General features: G+C 40.6%; 1 protein-coding gene across 1 annotated transcript in view; it reads left to right on the top strand.

Moving 5' to 3' along the window:
- The window catches only part of LOC114658895 (regulator of G-protein signaling 5-like), a 108,168-nt gene that overhangs the window by 71,862 nt on the left and 21,397 nt on the right, over nucleotides 1–14,909 (top strand). Inside the window, exon 3 of the mRNA XM_028811004.2 lies at nucleotides 9,610–9,671. Coding sequence (XP_028666837.1) covers nucleotides 9,610–9,671 — 62 coding nt within the window. The remainder of the gene's footprint in view (nucleotides 1–9,609; nucleotides 9,672–14,909) is intronic.

Below are 14,909 nucleotides of genomic sequence, written 5' to 3'. Positions count from 1 at the left end.
CGGGGACGGAACCACAGAAGTACTTCCGGGCTGAAGAAATCCACAAGTCTCTATCTGACCCGGAAGTGCAGACAAGTCACGTGGCTAGAAGGACAGAAGCATTTCCGGGTCAAAGACTATTTAAAGGACTGGTGGAGACTCACCAAGAGAGCCAGAGTTGGGAGGGAGCAGGACAGAACTTGGTGGGAGGAGTGGAGGAGAGATTTGTGTATAGCTGTTATTATTTTTGCTTGTGTATGGTGGCGGAGGTGCTTTGGGGCACTGCATCGAGAAGAAAAAACAGTAAAGATCTTCTTGGTGATGTTACCCTGTGTGCGGTGTGTCTGTCTGTTGGGTTGAAAGAGGCAACAGCGACCTCTAGCATCTTACAATATATAAACCTTTGATGCATATTTTTAGGAAGTCAATGCACACTGGGGGAATTCCAAAAAACTGGAAAATGTAAAATATTATCCCATTATATTAAAAGGATGACCTGGCAGATCCCAGCAACTACAGGCCAGTAAGCTTAACATGCATCACAAGTAAATTAATGAAAGGAATTACTAAAGATAAAATTGAGCAACACTTGGTAAGAACAGGAGTTTTACTGAACAGACAGCATGGCTTCATGGCCGCTCACCCCTCATATAAGTTGTTTGTGCATCAGTGTAGAAGGACTGTGTAATAAAGCCCCCTGTACAATGGTTTGTTTTTGTCGCACAGCACCTCTTATAATAAATTTGCACCTTTATTTTGCACATATTTTTGTCGGAGTTTCATCTCTACTGTGATCCTGTCCTGTTCATGAATTACAAGAGATCCAAAGTGGAGTCTGGAGTCACATCCCCACTACATGGGATTTATTCACATAAAGGCATACATCTTATATAAGTAACCCTAAAGTAACCCTAAAATCAACACAACCTAAACATGACATGTTTCATTTAACAAGCATTGTTTTTTTCCCCTCTGTTCCAAGCGTGCCATCGATGCCCACTCTGATGTAGCAATGGCTACTGTGCCACTGCTATCTTTCAACCATGAAACACAGCACTGGTTTCATTCAGAAGGGTTTAAACTGATATAAATGTAAATAATTGGTCACGCCAAGCACCCACCGCAGGGGCATCTGCTGCTGTCTTTCACAAAGGGTCCTTTTTTTCTCAAAGGGAAACAAATTTTATTTCGATTTTACCATTTTTTTTTTACAAGATGACCAGATTAAGGTGTACCAGATGCCTGCTTACACTTGTTGCAGTGCTTTGGACCACTTATGCTAATCAAATCAACCATCGGTGCTGAAGCAGATGCTGTTTTGTAAAGGTGTTTGAAATGTGCTGCAGACCTTGACAATTCACAGCTGCTAACCTTTAAAGCACCACACACTCTCCATGTCGTGATGTAGCCTCTAGAAAGAGACCAAAGACATCAAACCAGCCCTCACAAAGCAAACCGACCTTAACCCATAATTAGACAAAATGCAACAAATAGGATTATTAACTTTTTGAGGGCTGAATATTTTTTCCAAAAAACATAGTTTCTGAGGGTGGCACGGTAGCGCAGTGGTGGTGCTGCTGCCTCACAGTTAGGAGACCCGGGTTTGCTTCCCGGGTCCACCCTGCATGGAGTTCTCCCCGTGTCTGTGTAGGTTTTCTCCGGGTGCTCCGGTTTCCTCCCACAGTCCAAAGATATGCAGGTTAGGTGCATTGGCGATTCTAAATTGTCCCTAGTGTGTGCTTGGTGTGTGTGTGCTCTGCGGTGGGCTGGCAGCCTGCCTGGGGTTTGTTTCTTGCCTTGCGCCCTGTGTTGGCTGGGATTGGCTCCAGCAGACCCCCGTGACCCTGTACTTAGGATATAGTGGGTTGGATAATGGATGGATAGATGGATATTTTCTGAAAATCAATGGTTTTACACAGTAATCAACATAAAACGTCTGTTGCTACATGCTGTGGCTGCCAGTTTGACAATAATGTGCGGTAGGCTTGCTGCCAGGCTGTCTTTGCGTGGCTGGGACACCGTCGCAGTGCATTGCAATCTACACCACCACCACCACCACCTGATCAAAGTACTGTGATGTCCCTACATTGATGAATTAAAGGCCAGAAGTTCACGTGACCGTCATCATCAAGTTCTTCCATGAGAACCCTGAATACAATGAGGACTGATTGTGAGGTCATTTATGTTAGACATGGATCGTGGACTATCTTGCAGACAGACCTCAGTATGTGCATCTCGGGAACTGCAGGTCTGACATTGTGGTCAGCAACACAGGAGCGCCGCAGGGGACTGTACTTTCTCCAGTCCTGTTCAGCCTATATACATTGGACTTCCAATACAACTCGGAGTCCTGCCACGTGCAAAAGTTCGCTGACGACACTGCTATCGTGGGCTGCATCAGGAGTGGGCAAGAGGAAGAGTATAGGAACCTCATCAAGGACTTTGTTAAATGGTGCGACACAAACCACCTACAATTGAACACCAGCAAAACCAAGGAGCTGGTCGTGGATTTTAGGAGACCAGGCCCCTCATGGACCCCATGATCATCAGAAGTGACTGTGTGCAGAGGGTGCAGACCTATAAATACCTGGGAGTGCAGCTGGATGATAAACTGGACTGGACTGCCAATACTGATGCTCTGTGCAAGAGAGGACAGAGCTGACTAAACTTCCTTAGAAGGCTGGCGTCCTTCAACATCTGCAATAAGATGCTGCAGATGTTCTATCAGACGGTTGTGATGAGCGCCCTCTTCTACGCAGTGGTGTGCTGGGGAGGCAGCATTAAGAAGAAAGACGCCTCACGCCTGGAGAAACTAGTGAGGAAGGCAGGCTCTATTGTAGGCACGGAGCTGGACAGTTTGACATCCATGGCAGAGTGACGGGCACTGAGCAGACTCCTGTCAATCATGGAGAATCCACTGAACAGGATCATCTCCAGACAGAGGAGCAGCCTCAGCGACAGACTGCTGTCACCGTCCTGCTCCACTGATAGACTGAGGAGATCGTTTCTCCCCCACACTATGCGACTCTTCAATTCCACCCAGGGGGGTAAACAGGAATATTATACAAAGTTGTTGTCTGTAATACCTGCATTTTTATCACTCTTTAATTTAATATTGTTTTTTTATCAGTATGCTGCTGCTGGAGTATGTGAATTTCCCCTTGGGATTAATAAATTATCTATCTATCTATCTATCTATCTATCTATCTATCTATCTATCTATCTATCTATCTATCTATCTATCTATCTATCTATCTATCTATCTATCTATCTATCTATCTATCTATCTATCTATCTATCTATCTATCTATCTATCTATCTATCTATCTATCTATCTGTCTGTCTATCTATCTATCTATCTATCTATCTATCTATCTATCTATCTATCTATCTATCTATCTATCTATCTATCTATCTATCTATCTATCTATCTATCTATCTATCTATCTATCTATCTATCTATCTAGAATGCCTAGTAGGGGCTGGGTGGTCTCATGGCTTAGGTACCCTGCAGATTTTATTTTACTTTTTCTCCAGCCGTCTGGAGTTCTTTTTTGTTTTTTTTTCTGTCCTCCCTGGCCATCAGAACTTATTTTTATTCTATGTTAATTAGTGTTCCCTTATTTTAATTCTTATTTATTTTGTCTTTTTTTCTCTTTCTTCATCTTGTAAAGCACTTTGAGCTACATCATTTGTATGAAAATGTGCTATAGAAATAAAGGTTGTTGTTGTTTGTGCCTTTTATCATTGTTAAGTGGCAGTCCTCCCTGGTGAACATTGTCAGTACAACGATTAGCTGGGGACCAATCAGCTGAGCTGGAACCTCACATTCATCCAACAAGTCATAGTCCAGTTCAGAGATAATAGGCAAAACATCGTCCACAGAGTATTTTGCTTTATGCATTCACTTTGATCTCTTGTTAGATGTCTGTGCCATTGTTGCCGTTGTTTGCACCTTGCTACTCACACGAGCGCAGGAAATCTCGGTCAAACCAATGAAGCTAACTTTCCTTCTAGCAACGAGAGTCCAACTAAAACATAACGGTTGGTTTTGTTACAGTTTGCAGTGAATTACCATCGTCAACTCCTCCTTTTGACAAAAGTCGACATCAGCCCTAAAAGAGTTAATGAAAGTAAATTTATTTGACCGCAATAATTGCAAAATGCCAAAATGAGAAACTACTACTATGCTGCTCTCTTCTTTGGTGTTTGAACCAGAAACTAAACAGCAGGCAAAGTCTACTTCACAAAGATTCATAGAGTCAGGAGATTTTATTTCCATTTTATGAAGTTAAAGTGAAGCTGTAAATAAGCAAATTGCATATACAGTGGTGTGAAAAACTATTTGCCCCCTTCCTGATTTCTTATTCTTTTGCATGTTTGTCACACAAAATGTTTCTGATCATCAAACACATTTAACCATTAGTCAAATATAACACAAGTAAACACAAAATGCAGTTTTTAAATGATGGTGTTTATTATTTAGGGAGAAAAAAAATCCAAACCTACATGGCCCTGTGTGAAAAAGTAATTGCCCCCTTGTTAAAAAATAACCTAACTGTGGTGTATCACACCTGAGTTCAATTTCCGTAGCCACCCCCAGGCCTGATTACTGCCACACCTGTTTCAATCAAGAAATCACTTAAATAGGAGCTGCCTGACACAGAGAAGTAAACCAAAAGCACCTCAAAAGCTAGACATCATGCCAAGATCCAAAGAAATTCAGGAACAAATGAGAACAGAAGTAATTGAGATCTATCAGTCTGGTAAAGGTTATAAAGCCATTTCTAAAGCTTTGGGACTCCAGCGAACCAAAGTGAGAGCCATTATCCACAAATGGCAAAAACATGGAACAGTGGTGAACCTTCCCAGGAGTGGCCGGCCGACCAAAATTACCCCAAGAGCGCAGAGACGACTCATCCGAGAGGTCACAAAAGACCCCAGGACAACGTCTAAAGAACTGCAGGCCTCACTTGCCTCAATTAAGGTCAGTGTTCACGACTCCACCATAAGAAAGAGACTGGGCAAAAACGGCCTGCATGGCAGATTTCCAAGACGCAAACCACTGTTAAGCAAAAAGAACATTAGGGCTCGTCTCAGTTTTGCTAAGAAACATCTCAATGATTGCCAAGACTTTTGGGAAAATACCTTGTGGACTGATGAGACAAAAGTTGAACTTTTTGGAAGGCAAATGTCCCGTTACATCTGGCGTAAAAGGAACACAGCATTTCAGAAAAAGAACATCATACCAACAGTAAAATATGGTGGTGGTAGTGTGATGGTCTGGGGTTGTTTTGCTGCTTCAGGACCTGGAAGGCTTGCTGTGATAGATGGAACCATGAATTCTACTGTCTACCAAAAAATCCTGAAGGAGAATGTCCGGCCATCTGTTCGTCAACTCAAGCTGAAGCGATCTTGGGTGCTGCAACAGGACAATGACCCAAAACACACCAGCAAATCCACCTCTGAATGGCTGAAGAAAAACAAAATGAAGACTTTGGAGTGGCCTAGTCAAAGTCCTGACCTGAATCCAATTGAGATGCTATGGCATGACCTTAAAAAGGCGGTTCATGCTAGAAAACCCTCAAATAAAGCTGAATTACAACAATTTTGCAAAGATGAGTGGGCCAAAATTCCTCCAGAGCGCTGTAAAAGACTCATTGCAAGTTATCGCAAACGCTTGATTGCAGTTATTGCTGCTAAGGGTGGCCCAACCAGTTATTAGGTTCAGGGGGGCAATTACTTTTTCACACAGGGCCATGTAGGTTTGGATTTTTTTTTCTCCCTAAATAATAAAAACTACCATTTACAAACTGCATTTTGTGTTTACTTGTGTTATATTTGACTAATGGTTAAATGTGTTTGATGATCAGAAACATTTTGTGTGACAAACATGCAAAAGAATAAGAAATCAGGAAGGGGGCAAATAGTTTTTCACACCACTGTAATTAGCAATTTTAAATAAACAATATAACTTCACTATATACGAGGTGAGACACAAAGAAAACCGGACTGGGCTTGGGGCTTTCCTGGAAAACCGTCCGGAGGTCGGCCAGATGTGAATCATAGAACTATATCCCCTCCTTCATGACCAGCTAAGTATATCCTGTGTATATCAGTCAGTATTTATGCAACAATCACTACATGATGTCACAAAAAGCAGACACAAGAGTCATAAAATGTTTTGGGGCAGCCACCCGTATAATATTCCCTGGCTGCAAATGGGTAAATTGCTAGCACTGATGTGCTCAGAACGGAGTCCAAAACAGAACTGATTAGGTTAGTCAAATATGGCAGCTTTAAAGGTCAGAAAAGTCATCGAGGGCGGAAGCGGAAGGGTCCTCTTCCATAGATTCGAACCCAGATGTGACGTCATCAAAAGGGTTTGGAACAGGAAGTCTCTTCGGTCATGGATTCTTCACCAGAAGTGATGTCATCCAAGGGTTCCGGAACCGGAAGTGACGTCATCAGGGCCAGGCGGAATATCCCGTGAACGGTCTGCAGGAAAGTGAGAGAAAAGATGAGTGCTCTGGCATGGAATTACTCTCATTTAGACCCTTTAGCTGCTTCCCATGCGCACGTGTGTAACAACGAGTTGCCGCGATAATGTCGGGTGAAAAAACCAAACAGCGAATCAACATCAAATTTCTCGCGAAATTGAACAAAACAGCCACAGAAACTTCTGAAATGATTAAAACAGTGTACAGTGATAACAGTTTGTCTCACCCATAAGTTTTTGAGTCGTACAAACGTTTCAAGGAAGGACAAGAAAATGTGGAAGATGTTCAATGCGCAGGTCATCCACACTCATCTTGGACAGATGAAAACATCAAAACGGTGAATCAGATTGTTCGAAATGATTATCGCCTATGTGTTCGAGGTATCGATGAGTTGGCTGGTATTAACAGGGAATCAGTGATACACATTTTGCATGAAGAACTTCACATGACAAAAGTTTGTGTAGAAGGTGACAATGTTTAGAATGCTGTAATTCATCAATAAATATTTGTGTTTACCAGTCTGTTTTTTTTGTGTCTCACCTCATATTTATCTAATTAACTTAAAATAATACTGTCAGGCTTGGCTTCGTTGGGACTAACAAACACAGACTGTCCGTGAAGCTTGCTGTCTAACGACTGACTTCCTGTAATTCTATTTTCACTTCCTTACGACTATCTACATGAATATTCAAAGTTATGCTAACATTCAATTGAATAGCAAGCAGCAATTAAAGAAAACTGGTTACTTAGTAAATAATAATAATAATCTTCTTCTTCTTCTTTCGGCTGCTCCCGTTAGGAGTTGCCCCAGCGGATCATCCAAAATTGTTGTCCACATATTGATTTGGCAAAATAATAATTCTTTATATTTATATAGAGCTTTTCTCACTACTGAAAGCGCTTTGGGGGGAGCCTCTTCAACCACCAGTAATGTGCAGCAGCTACCTGGATGAGGTGATAGCAGCCATTTTTGCACCAGTACGCTCAGATGAATTCTGAGAGTCAGTATTTCAATGTCTGGATTACACATGTTAGTCTTATTTTAAACTAGCCGTCCCCCGCGGCTCTGCCCACATAGTAGTGAAACAGGACAGTGAGGAGGGCCCTGCCCGACTCCCTACTCTTGACGTCACGCTTCCGCTATCCTCAGCCCGCAGCCTTTGTCCCGGATTATCACAAATATATTGCTCCTGCAAGCAAACTATGATTCTTAGCGTGATGAGAGAAGTGGTAAAATCAACCGGAATGTTCAAGCAAATTCTAGAAAAAAAAAACCGATCTAAATCCATTTAGTAGTTCTCTCGTAAAAAGTGGGCAAACAGACAGATGTTGGATTTTATATATATAGAAATATGCTAGCTTTTACTCATTCATAATGATGTCCAACCTTTTTCCACTCTGGTTGTTTTTGATGAAATGCCTGGCCTCATGTGGTGAGAGGATGAAGGAATTGATACCATTGACTGGCCCCCCACATTCACTCACCTGGCCTCAATTCAATAGAACACCTCTGGGTGTGACATTATGTTTCGGTTCCGCCAGGTTGCACCTCAGACTGTTCAGGAGCTCAGTGATGTCCTGGTCCAGATCTGGGAGGAGATCCTCCAGGACACCATTCGTCATCTCATTAGGAGCATTAGGCATGCATGCAAGCACATGGTAGCCATACAAAGTACTGAGTACAATTTGGAGTTGCTGCAGTGAAATTTCGGCAAAATGGACGAGCCTGCCTGCTGCATGATTTTTCCCTTTGATTTTCGGGGTGTCTTTGCATTCAGCCCTCTGCAGGTTGATAATTTTCATTTCCATCAAACGAGTGTGCCATCCTGTCATTCCTAACATATTACCATCTCAGTCCATATCAGTAGAGATAGCCAGCAGGATTTTTTCCCATTGAGATCTGATGTGTTTTCAAAGTGTTCCTTTAATTTTTTTCTTGCAGTTTATATCTATAGACTTGTAACAAAAAAGAAAAAAAAAAAACAGAGAGAGAACAAAACTTCTGTAAAAGGCACCCAGAAGTTCTAGTGATACAGTATGTCAACATTTGAGATGAGGTCGGAACCATAAAGAACCATTGTGACAAAAGAAGACGAAGACAACAGACAGCAGCCTAAGAAATGAGCTCATGTCACAACACAGCAACCTTATGCAGTCTGTCATGACATCATGAGGCAATGGATTGGCCTATCAGGGTTTACTGGTAATAACGCCTGTCAGAGGTTGTGGCAAGCAATATTTAGGAAAAGTAATTTTTAAAGCCAAAATTATGACCCATCTAGTTACTCCATCAGCAATTACTGTCCACTGTATATTATCTTTCACAGACAGCTTTATCTCATATTTTAAATTAAAGTAAAACAGCAATAATCTAACCATTTAGAGAGCCTAAAGATATTATTCACTAATTGATGTATTCCTGTCTAGTGTTTAGAGTGCCCTTCTGAATTAATCTATTTAGATTTGAAAAAACAGCATACAATAATAACCAATAAAAAAAAATAACAGTGAGTGCATTACCTTAATAAATTAACCAAGCGCTATTTACATATGACATTTTCACAATCTATCCTACAAGAAATAATTCTGTCTATTAGTGTTTATTTTTATTTATTATATTTAATAAAGAACAGATACACAGGTCTTTACCAAGTAACCAAAAGATATATATATCTATATACAGAATATATATATATATATATATATATATATATATATATATATATATATATATATATATATATATCATTGCATTCGTAGTCTGAGTTCCAACCTGATTGTATGGGTGTGGAGCAGTGTAACGGGGCTTCGTCTCTGACGCTGGCGTCTGAGGTTCGATCCCCACAAGGGGAGCAGTAAAGTGTGTACGCCTGATGAGCCCAAATGAGGGAGAAACACGTGTCTCGTACTCTTTGCATTATTTGACAGTAAACTATGTAATGTATATATATATATATATATATATACAGTATGTCAGAGGCAAAAAGAGTAGAATTTCAAAGAAAGCCAGCATACATCCCATAATGTCTGGGAGAGAAGGAAATGAACTTGACCTTAACGTATTTTGGAGGTCTTCAAATTAAACTCATCTCAGAATGCTGCTGATCTTCTAACCTTTTCGATTTTGCAGACCTTCTGTGGATGAAGCACTGCAGTGGCGGGAATCATTTGACAAGCTACTGGCAAACAACTGTGAGTGATGGTTTGTGATAGTGTCTTACATATCTATCTATCTATCTATCTATCTATCTATCTATCTATCTATCTATCTATCTATCTATCTATCTATCTATCTATCTATCTATCTATCTATCTATCTATCTATCTATCTATCTATCACATATTATATAGTGCCTTACATATCTATCTATCTATCTATCTATCTATCTATCTATCTATCTATCTATCTATCTATCTATCTATCTATCTATCTATCTATCTATCTATCTATCTATCTATCTATCTATCTATCTATCACATATTATATAGTGCCTTACATATCTATCTATCTATCTATCTATCTATCTATCTATCTATCTATCTATCTATCTATCTATCTATCTATCTATCTATCTATCACATATTATATAGTGCCTTACATATCTATCTATCTATCTATCTATCTATCTATCTATCTATCTATCTATCTATCTATCTATCTATCTATCTATCTATCTATCTATCTATCTATCTATCTATCTATCTATCTATCTATCTATCTATCGATATACTTTTTTTATTGCCCTCTGTTTTGCCCTCCACGTTAGGACAGAGCTCAGTTCAGATGTGTAAATGTTGCAAGAGAAAGCAAAACATTCTTGAATTGCTTAGAAAAACTGAATAAGACAAAGTCCAGGTATGCTGCTAAAGTGATATTAGTAATGGCTGACAGCACCCATGTACGTGTCAGACGAATGACATTAACCAGCTGCCGCCTCACACACTGGAGCCCGCGTTATCTTATGTGTCTTATCTTCTTTTGCTCATTCCTGTGAGAATGCTGTTGAATGTGTGTCGTATCCCACAGAATTCTCTGAACGTACACATTCTGTAAACGTGAGGTAAACGCAGCCCTCTTGCTGTCTCAGAGTTAACACTGAATGGTTGCGGTGCTTGGCCTGTCACTTGTACAAAATGGTTTCTTCTGGTTCTGTTAGAGATACTCATGTTGGAAAGACAAGAGATGTTTTACAGAAAGTATTGGAAGACGTCGATGTCTTAATAAACTTTGTCACTCTTGACATTTTCTTTTTCCCTCGTATCCCCTAGCATGTTTTCAGGTTCAATTTATCAAATTCCTTTGTATAATTTAATAATTTAAGAAAAAATTACTTACGGTAAAAAAAAGCTAATGTTACATACTCTGGGGAAATCAAAAGTGATGTGGCTGGCTTGGCTAAGCGTAAGGATTGCTTCACCCCGTCTCACTTCATGTACACTGTCCTTGTTTCATGTGCGTGTTTACTAAATGTGCTTTATCCCAAGCAAATCAGACTTTTTCTGTATTTTATTTTACTGAACATCGTTATAAGTTGATTTTCTAACTGACTATTCTGCACTGGCTGTGTCAGCCCTGCGTCTGTCGAACTGTCTACTCTGCTGCCATGTTTATTTGGGGAGATTCTTCAAAGTCTTGTCTTTTATAATTTATTATATTGTGATAGGGGGTGATCTTCATGCTGCTCCACCTCACCCAGAATAACAAATAGGAGGTTGAGAGGTACAAAAAATGAACACAGTTTGGGGCTGAACACAGAGAGAACACAAAGTGACAAAGTAAACCAAAAACTGTGGGCCTAAGTATTACTCTGTGTCCGTCTCCATCTCTCACTCACTCTGGCGTTCTTTGTCTGTGTTGTCTTCCTTTCCTCCCACCATTTGAGCCTTGGCCACAGTTCTTCTCGTGACTCAGACCATAATGTGCTTCTGGCTGTCAGGTGTTATTTAAAGCCCCTCACAAAGTTAGCACTTCCTTTCCTCCAGGCTATAACTGTGATTACACTCGACAATACCAAAGCACTTAAGTCTAAAAATGCCTGCTAGAGGGGGGAACACTATCAAAAACCCTGGCAAACAACACAGAGGGCCACATAAAATATTTATAAATAAAAGATACAATAATGCTCTGTAATATAAAGGCAGTGGTAGCACTGCAGTAAGGAGACCAGCTTTTACATCCTGGGTTCTCCCAGCGTGGCATTTTGCGCGTTCTCCCTGTATCTGTGTGTGTTTCCTTCCAGGTGCTCCGTTTTCCACCCACATTCCATTGACATGCAGGATGGGTGTACTAGTGTTTCCTAAATTGGACCTAGTGTGTGCTGTTGGGTGTGTTTGTCTGTTTGCCCTGCGATGAACTGGCACCCAGTCCAGGGTTTGTTCCAGCCTTGAGCCCTATGCTAGTTGGGATAGGCTGCTGCAGACCCCCCATGACCCTGTTCAGGACTAAGGTTGGAAAATGACATGAAAAAAAAAATAATAAGAACCTCAGTGGAGCATAAAAAGTAAAAAGGAATTTCCTGAAAAGGGAAAGGTAATCCAAAGTGCCAATACAGAATCCAAAAAAACAGAGCATGAAGTCAAAAATCAGAAAAACAAAACAGACTTCACCAAACAAAACTACACATTCCAACACAACCAGAATTACACCCCTTTGACGCAATTGGGACTTTACAGGGGAAGACCCCCTTATTGGTTGTACATGATTGATACTTTATGGCTATCAAAGAGAAGCGGTGCGTCTTGCAGTGCACCAGTGGTGTAAGCAGTTGTACGGCGCACCAGTGAACCCGGAGGATGTCAGGGATTTTTTCTAATATTTGCTTCTGAACTATTTTGCTAGTGGTACTAAGGTCCAAAAGCTGGTATCAATACTGAAGTTAAAATTCTAGTACAGATCCAACACTAAAGGGTATTCATCGAATTAGGGTTTTATTTACCCAAGAAATTCAATGATCCCTGTAAAAGCTTGACATTTTCTTCACTTTCATTTTTCATTGCCATTTTGTTTTGTTGTCGCCACCCAGTGGCGTAGCTGGAGTTCGCACCACTCTGGGCGGGGCGGGGTTTCAATTTGCCGCCCTCCAATGTATCTGAATATGTTAACCTATTTAAATAGAAAATTAAAATAACGTATGGAGAAAAATTAAGATAGATTTTGCATATACAGTGGAACCTCTAGATACGAGTTTAATTCGTTCCAGCACTGAGCTTGTATAGCGAATTTCTCGTATCTAGAACAAACTTCCCCATTGAAAATAATGGAAATCCAGTTAATCCGTTCCGCACCCCAAATATATTAACATAAAAATCAATTTTCCTAACAAATAACACTGATAAATTATATATACTGTAGTCTACCTTTAATAAATAACACTGGTAAATAATATAACTGATTATTAAAAGAATCAAAACAGGTGTCCAAAGTGCAGTAGAGCATTCAATAAATCTTTAAATAAATAATCCTTAAAACAGTTGTGAAGTGGAGGTTTAAAATACACAAGAATAACAATCCTTTAACACGAGGTTAAAACGACAACAGGAAGCAGTCTTTAAAAAACAGATGACAATCCCCGGTGCTTCTTCTCTGTTAGCGTCTCACCTGCTTCTCCCATGCGGGCTCTGCAACAGGCGAGACACTCTTAATGCAGCTGACCTTCTCTACACCGTCCTGCTTCAGCTGTTTGGCTCGCCTGTTCAGCTCACTGTTCAGCTACACGCGAGCCTGCACTCGCTCGCTCTCCCGCACCGACCTCCTACTGCTGCCGATTCCTGCTGCTTCCTGCCTCCTCCTGCAACCTCCGTTCTCTCTCCTCTCTTTTCTTTTACTTCTTCTCCCCCTTAACCGGCTCGCGCTTCTCTATATATGCGGGGAGGACATGGCAGCTGCAGCCCATCAGCCACAGGAACAATCATGGATGTGGGCAGTTTCCCACCTGTGCACTTAGGTGAGAAACGCAGACACCGCAGATCGCCCTGCGGCTCGCTACAGCTACCACGCCCCCTCGCTAAGCCGCGAGCTATACCCACAGCCTGGCTCGTGGCTCATTACGTGAGCCAATGCTCGTATTTAGATCTGAATTTTTCGCTCATACTTTCCTCGTATTTTGAATTTCTCGTATACAGAGGTGATCGTATCTCGAGGTTCCACTGTATTTATTTATATATAGAGAAACAGCAATATTTTTTCACATATAATTATTTATAAGCATCAATTAGACAAGAATATAGTATAGACGCACCGATAAGCTGTGTTCTGATTATTAGTTTAATATAATTACGCTGCAAAAACCAGAACTGGTGTAGTGTACAAGCGATAGGTGGGGATGAGCAAGAACGCATTTGGATTGTTAACGAAACGAAATTATACATTGTGAATTAGTTGTTTATCTTCCTAGAAATTATTATCGGTGTAATTTTTCTTTTTATTTTTGTTATTGCCTCATAAATATCAACTGCCGTGTTTGATGCTGTCACAGAAGGACCGTCTGAAAATGATTTTTGAAGCATTTCTGGATGAAAATCAGAGAATTTGACTTTTTTCATTCATGAGTGATATTTTTCCGAACCCTGCTGCTTATATGTGAAGTGTTCTGAGCCTTTTGGCAAATAATGCCGCCCCAAAAAATGTGCTGCCTGGGGCCAATAATGCCGCCCCTAGCTATGCCACTGTCGCCACCGCCAGTTTTTTCCATTTTCATGTTGGTTGCTTTAATTGAAACGTCTGCCAGAAGAACGCAGGGATGCTCTGTGTGTTACGTTAATGGAGTGGCCTTATAAAATTTGTCACATGCAACCCATAATTTTTCGAGATTGGAGGAACTTTATGTCTATTTTGGTTGCAATCGTAATTAAGTTTGATTCAGTTTTTCGACATTTCTTTCTGTCTTTTAGACGTCAACTTGTGGTTAGCGTTTCAGCTTTGAGGACAGTGCTATTTGACCTTTCAAGTTTTATAACCCTACTGGTGAGGCCTCATGTGGAGTTCTGTGTGCAGTTTTGGTCTCCAGGCTACAAAAAGGACATAACAGCACTAGAGAATGTCCAGAGAAGAGCGACTAGGCTGATTCAGGGGTTACAGGGGATGAGGAAAGATTAAAAGAGCTGAGCCTTTACAGTTTAAATAAAGAGGTGACATGATTGAAGTGTTTAAAATGATGAAGGGAATTAGTCCAGTGGAACGAGACGGTGACTTTAAAATGAGTTCATCAAGAACATGGGGATACAGTTGGAAACTTGTGAAGGGTAAATTTCGCACAAACATTAGAGGGTTTTTCTTAACACAGAGAACCACAGACACATGGAATAAGTGACCAATGTGATAAGTAAAAAGTACAGAGACACAGGTTAAGTGTTGGGGAGAACTCCCTGTATATTGGTTTCAGGTTCCAGTACAGTCAAAAAGTCATAAATCAACTCAAACATTTGACAACA

The sequence above is a fragment of the Erpetoichthys calabaricus genome, chromosome 10 (assembly GCF_900747795.2).
Source record: "Erpetoichthys calabaricus chromosome 10, fErpCal1.3, whole genome shotgun sequence".
Lineage (NCBI taxonomy): Eukaryota > Metazoa > Chordata > Cladistia > Polypteriformes > Polypteridae > Erpetoichthys > Erpetoichthys calabaricus.
The sequence above is the reverse complement of the archived record's forward strand: the minus strand, read 5'-3'. Positions and strand labels throughout refer to the sequence as shown.